The sequence below is a fragment of the Phyllobates terribilis genome, unplaced genomic scaffold (assembly GCF_046119375.1).
Source record: "Phyllobates terribilis strain yellow unplaced genomic scaffold, ASM4611937v1 Scaffold_8__6_contigs__length_399053987, whole genome shotgun sequence".
In the NCBI taxonomy this organism is placed as follows: domain Eukaryota; kingdom Metazoa; phylum Chordata; class Amphibia; order Anura; family Dendrobatidae; genus Phyllobates; species Phyllobates terribilis.
Window position 1 is genome coordinate 387,051,377 of NW_027362768.1, and position 7,018 is coordinate 387,058,394.

Sequence of the window (7,018 nt, forward strand, 5' to 3'; positions counted from 1 at the left end):
GCGCAAATGGAATAACCCAAAAACGTACGGCGACATCAATGAAAAGATCAACTTTTCCTACAAATAAAAACCGAGCCTTGTGCTGCCAGGAAAAATGAAAAAAGCAAATTATATTCTGTAAAATTATTTTTAGTGTTCAAGTAGAAATCATAGAAGAAACTCTATAAATGTGTCGCTGTGATGGCTCTGAGTGAAGAACAAAACTGTTATCACTTTCACCGCACGGTGACCGGCGTCTAAAGCACGTCCTGAACTGCACTTTATTCCTTCACTTTGGCTTCCAAAAATTAGAATACGGCTTAATTCACCTTTATCCTGTGCTCTATGCTGAGCACTTACCTCAGGGTTTCTGTGTAAATCCCCCCCCCCCCCCCCCCCCCCCAATAAAATGTGAATCAGTCAAAGCCCCTAAAAGAACCACTCACTACAGTGAGGCAGATGGAGTCACCTTCAACTGGTCTGACGTCAGCTCTCACAACGATATATTATAAGATAAACCGGGAGCTCCCCCTAGTGTTGGCTGCGGACAGGATCTTATCATGTATCTCTGTATACAGGGAGCTCCCCCTAGTGGTGCCTGCAGACAGGATCTTATCATGTATCTCTGTATACAGGGAGCTCCCCCTAGTGGTGCCTGCAGACAGGATCTTATCATGTATCTCTATATAGAGGGAGCTCCCCCTAGTGGTGCCTGCAGACAGGATCTTATCATGTAGCTCTGTATACAGGGAGCTCCCCCTAGTGGTGGCTGCAGACAGGATCTTATCATGTATCTCTGTATACAGGGAGCTCCCCCTAGTGGTGCCTGCAGACAGGATCTTATCATGTATCTCTGTATACAGGGAGCTCCCTCTAGTGGTGGCTGCAGACAGGATCTTATCATGTATGTCTGTATACAGGGAGCTCCCCCTAGTGGTGGCTGCAGACAGGATCATATCATGTATCTCTGTATACAGGGAGCTCCCCCTAGTGGTGGCTGCAGACAGGATCTTATCATGTATCTCTGTATACAGGGAGCTCCCTCTAGTGGTGGCTGCAGACAGGATCTTATCATGTATCCCTGTATACAGGGAGCTCCCCCTAGTGTTGGCTGCGGACAGGATCTTATCATGTATCTCTGTATACAGGGAGCTCCCCCTAGTGTTGGCTGCAGACAGGATCTTATCATGTATCTCTGTATACAGGGAGCTCCCTCTAGTGGTGGCTGCAGACAGGATCTTATCATGTATCTCTGTATACAGGGAGCTCCCCCTAGTGGTGGCTACGGACAGAAATGATGTATCTCTGGGGAGCTCCCCCTAGTGGTGGCTGCTGACAGAATCTTATCATGTATACTGGGGAAAATAAGTATTTGATTCTCGGCTGATTTTGCAGTTTTCCACCTACAGAGAATGGAGAGGTCTGTAATTGTTATCGTAGGTCACTTCACCTGTGAGAGACAGAATCTAAAAATAATCCATAAAATCCCATTGTAGGATTGTTACATAATTAATTTACATTTTATTGCATGAAATAAGTATTTGACACAATAGAAAAAACAGAACTTAATATTTGGTCCAGAAACCTTTGTTACAATTACAGAGATCAGACGTTTCCTGTAGTTCTTGACCAGGTCTGCAGACACTGCAGCAGGGATTTTGGCCCCCTCCTCCATACAGATCTTCTCCAGGTTTGCACACACTGCAGCAGGGATTTTGGCCCCCTCCTCCATACAGATCTTCCCCAGATCTTTCAGGTTTCGGGGCTGTCGCTGGGTAACATTGAGTTTCAGCTCCCTGCAAAGATCTTCTATTGGGTTCAGGTCTGGAGACTGGCTAGGCCACTCCAGGACCTTGAAATGCTTCTTACGGAGCCACTCCTTAGTTGCCCTGGCTGTGTGTTTCAGGTCATTGTCATGCTGGAAGACCCAGCCACAACCCATCTTCAATGCTCTTACTGAGGGAAGGAGGTTGTTGGTGAAAATCTCGTGATACGTGACCCCATCCATCCTCCCTTCAATACAGTGCAGTCATCCTGTCCCCTTTGGGGGTGCTTTTCTGCAAAGTATGATGTTTCCCCTACCATGCTTCACTGTTGGGATGGTGTTCTTAGGGATGTACTCATCCTTCTTTTTCCTCCAAACCCTGTGAGTGGAGTTGATGCCAAACAGTTCTATTTTGGCCTCTTCTGACCACATGACCTCCCATGCATCCTCTGAATCATCCAGATTGTCATTAGCAAGCTTCATACGAGCCTGGACATGTGCTGGCGTGAGCAGGGGGATCTTGCGTGCCCTGCATGATTTTAATCCATGACGGTGTAGTGTGTTGCTAGCGGTAATGTTTGAGGTCTCTGGTCCCAGCTCTATTCAGGTCATTGACCAGGTCCTCCCGTGTAGTTCTGGGCTGATTCCTGACCTCTCTCAGAATCATCCTTACCCCACGAGGCGAGATCCTGCATGGAGCCCCAGACTGAGGAAGATTGACAGCCATCTTGTGTTTCTTCCACTTTCTAATAATTGTGCCAACAGTTGTTGCTTTCTCACCAAGCTGCTGCCTGTTGTCCTGTAGCCCATCCCAGCCTTGTGCAGGTCTACAACTTTGTCCCTGGTGTCCTTAGACAGCTCTTTGGTCTTGGTCATGGTGGAGAAGTTGGAATGTGATTGATTGTGTGTTTTATACAGGTAACGAGTTCAAACAGGTGCGATGAATACAGGTAATGAGTGCAGAGTAGGAGGCTTCTTACACAAAAACTAACAGGTCTGTGAGAGACAGAATTCTTTCTGGTTGGTCGGTGACCAAATACTTATTTCATGCAATAAAATGCAATTTAATTATGTAACAATCATACAATGGGATTTTCTGGATTATTTTTACGTTCTGTCTCTCACAGGTGAAGTGACCTACGATAAAAATTACAGATCTCTCCATTCACTGTAGGTGGGAAAACTGCAAAATCAGCAGAGAATCAAATACTTATTTTCCCCACTGTATCTCTGTATACAGGGAGCTCCCCCTAGTGGTGGCTGCAGACAGAATCTTATGTATATCTGTATACAGGGAGCTCCCCCTAGTGGTGGCTGCACACAGAATCTTATCATGTATCTCTGTATACAGGGAGCTCCCCCTAGTGGTGGCTGCAGACAGTATCTTATCATGTATTTCTGTATACAGGGAGCTCCCCCTAGTGGTGGCTGCAGACGGGATCTTATTATGTATCTCTGTGTACAGGGAGCTCCCCCTAGTGGTGGCTGCAGACAGGATCTTATCATGTATCTCTGTATACAGGTAGCTCCCCCTAGTGGTGGCTGCAGACGGGATCTTATCATGTATCTCTGTATACAGGGAGCTCCCCCTAGTGGTGGCTGCAGACAGGATCTTATCATGTATCTCTGTATACAGGGAGCTCCCCCTAGTGGTGGCTGCAGACAGAACCTTATCATGTATCTCTGTATACAGGGAGCTCCCCCTAGTGGTGGCTGCAGACGGGATCTTATCTCACAATTTTATGGCTGAGTGCAGGGACTTTGGGTAACACAATGCTATTGATTGTACTTGCATGTACGTACAGGACACCTGGTCAGTCGTGTCATCCTAGTTGTGGCCTGTTGTGTCTCCGGAGCCATATATTTAGGCTGTGCCTTTTTAACCTTCCATCATCTGCTTTTCTTAGTGCTATTACATAGGAGCCACCAGTGATGCAGCCACAAAGATCACCAACGAGGTGTCTAAGCCGCTCAGTCACCACATCCCTATTGAGAAAATCTGTGAGAAGCTGAAGAAGAAGGACAGTCAGATCTGCGAGCTGAAATACGGTGAGTGCACTGGGGGCCGGGGACTTGGGGGGCTGCCGCAGCCCAGGGTGACCTTTCCCTCCTCTGTTCAGACAAGCAGATTGATCTGAGCACTGTGGATCTGAAGAAGCTGAGGGTGAAGGAACTGAAGAAGATCCTGGATGACTGGGGGGAGACGTGTAAGGGCTGCGCAGAGAAGTCCGACTACATCCGCAAAATCAACGAGCTGATGCCAAAATATGCGCCTAATGCAGCAAATGCACGGACGGACCTCTGAGCCCCATGGACTCGTGCACTGACCCCGGGCACAGACTGGAGATGAATACTAGCTTAATTTACTTTTTAAAAAAATAAATAAAAAATAGAACTTTTTTCTTTTGTGGCTCGAGGACACCAGACATTGGAGGAAGCAGTCGGCTTTTTTGCGCTGCCGCCGGTGGGTCACCATGGCGGTTTATGGAATAGTTCGACCTCTGCGAGTGGCGTTTTTTTTCTACAAAATAAAAGAATCCAGTTTCTTGCTGATGGCGCCCTGACACGGGGCTGCTGGAGCGCGGCGGCGGTGGTGGTGCACTCCTCCTGCTCCTCTGCAGAGACGAGGTTGTCAGCCGGCTGCGGTGCAGCTGTATCAGTTACGGGCTGGATGTCCTCAGTATTCCCAAAAATGGCAGCAGTCCGGGGGGCACCTCCTGGTGCAGGTATTTCGGGGGGATTCATCCGCACTCGTCTCCGTATTACTGACATGTGCAGAGCAATATTCCTATCAGAATGGATGTAAGAAGACATTCCCAGGACGGCAGAGCAGCGTTATCAGACAGATCATGGTGAAATCTCAGCTCTGCTACATCCGCCCATGCAATGTGGTGAGGGCACAGCAGAGCTGACACTGAATGCAGGTCTGATAAATCCTGAACTTTAACGATCGTATGCAGCGGTCATGATTCAACTGTTATTTCATATTATGTGCTCCAGTCACAGCCAGAGCTGCGCTCATGATTCTGCTAGTGCCTGACAACTGAGAAGACATCCCATAAGTCAGACAGGTGCTTGCAGTAAGATGTCTAGCCCTGCTGCCTGAGAGCCGACAGGTAAGCAGCAGAACTGTGAATGCAGCTCTGGATGTAACCAGTAGAAGCATTTGGCCGCGCTGGGCGTTCATCTGCCGACTGGTTTTCTACCAGGGAGCGGATTTTCAGTTGCACCTATTTATTGTAATCATGATTTACCTTCTGTTTCTGTGTGGAGCTAACATTAAATGTCACCGCCTGTCCACTCCATTATATCTGCTCGTCTCCTATTATCCTTCCTGACCAGATTGTTATTTCCTTTAAGTTCTGTCAACCACAAGTGTCAGAAAAGGATAGAAATCCTATAAAACCTCCAAACAAAGTGGGACCCTCGAGTGATGTGAGGCCAGTCTGCTCCATCATCAAGAGGAGAGGCTGCGCCAGTCCTCACCGCAGCGGCGACCACGTCTGTATCCTCCTCCGCTATTAGTCTCACCGACACCTGGGCAAACTGCGGGCTGAAGACGGTGTCCACGGGCTGCACCGTGCCCTCCTCTGTCCAGCCAACGCCCGCTGTCACCGCTATCCGCATCCGGCTCCATCTTCCACCGATCAGCATGTGAGACAGCAGACAGGGCAGCGTCATTTCATACCGCCGGAGACACGGGAGCGAGGGGAATATGGAGACACTGGGGGGGGGCTCACAATATATGGAGGCAAGGTGAGGGGCTTACACTGTATACATGGAGATCAGGGAAGTAACTATCACGACCGAGCCCGTATGGGTGAGACGTCCGCCGACACAAACTTCAACTGGATGTACATCCTCGGTGTATTGCGGTGCATGAGTCTGTACGCTGCAATACACATTGCTGGCCAATCACAGCAATATACATATCAGGATGGGGGACATTACTACGTGATGGGGGAGGGGCAGCAACTCTTGTGCCCTTATAGCATTTAAAACATTAGACGGGCCCATGCAGCTGACCAACATATGGGGGAGGGGGCAAATATTGCACCGGAGCCCACCGGACTCTAGTTAAGCCACTGATGAAGACTGTGTGGGGGCTCACAATGAATGTAGGAGGCTTTGTGGGGTCTCATACTGCATATAGGAGGCTATGTGTGGCTCACTGTATATAGGAAGCTATGAGGGGGCTCATACTGTATATAGGGGTATGTGTATGGGCTCATATAGTATATAAGGGGATGTCAGCATACTTCTGCTCAATATTAAGTGACAATTAATATATAATAATAATATTGAGCAGAATTAATTTCAACCTGTTGGTTCGACCTCCACAACATTCACGGTCTGTCATGTAGCCCCTCTGAAAAATGAACTGCGCAGCCCTGGTTGAATCCTTGTGATTAGGTCACCTGAGATCGGTCTCCCCAGCAGATGCAATACCTGGGAGCGGCCACTGGATGGAGCTGGTTACTCACAGTCTCATAGTAGTAGGAGATTAGATTGCATTGTACATCAATCATATATAAGGGAAAGGCACAGAGCAACGTAAATGGGGGCTACAGCCTCCTAATACTTAATCTGTAAAGGCCAGCGGCTGCTGCGGAGGGGCTCCCTATACCACAAAAGCAGACCGATCATAAATGAACAATACTCAGCACATGAATAATACTGCCCCTATGTACAAGAATATAACTGCTATAATACTGCCCCCTATGTACAGGAATATAACTACTATAATACTGCCCCCTATGTACAAGAATATAACTACTATAATACTGCTCCTATGTACAAGAATATAACTACTATAATACTGCCCCCTATGTACAAGAATATAACTACTATAATACTGCCCCCTATGTACAAGAATATAACTACTATAATACTGCTCCTATGTACAAGAATATAACTACTATAATACTGCCCCTATGTACAAGAATATAACTACTATAATACTGCTCCTATGTACAAGAATATAACTACTATAATACTGCGCCCTATGTGCAAGAATATAACTACTATAATACTGCTCCTATGTACAAGAATATAACTACTATAATACTGCCCCCCTATGTACAAGAATATAACTACTATAATACTGCCCCCTATGTACAAGAATATAACTACTATAATACTGCTCCTATGTACAAGAATATAATTACTATAATACTGCCCCCTATGTACAAGAATATAACTACTATAATACTGCCCCCTATGTACAAGAATATAACTACTATAATACTGCACCTATGTACAAGAATATAACTA

At 46.9% G+C, this 7,018-nt stretch overlaps 1 protein-coding gene across 1 annotated transcript in view; it reads left to right on the forward strand.

The window, feature by feature from the left end:
• Positions 1–5,052, forward strand: part of MANF (mesencephalic astrocyte derived neurotrophic factor) — a 14,780-nt gene extending 9,728 nt beyond the window's left edge. Inside the window, exons 3-4 of the mRNA XM_073645152.1 lie at positions 3,652–3,793; positions 3,865–5,052. Of these exons, the coding sequence (XP_073501253.1) occupies positions 3,652–3,793; positions 3,865–4,049 (327 nt within the window). The 3' untranslated portion in view covers positions 4,050–5,052. The remainder of the gene's footprint in view (positions 1–3,651; positions 3,794–3,864) is intronic.
• Positions 5,053–7,018: the final 1,966 nt, after the last annotated feature.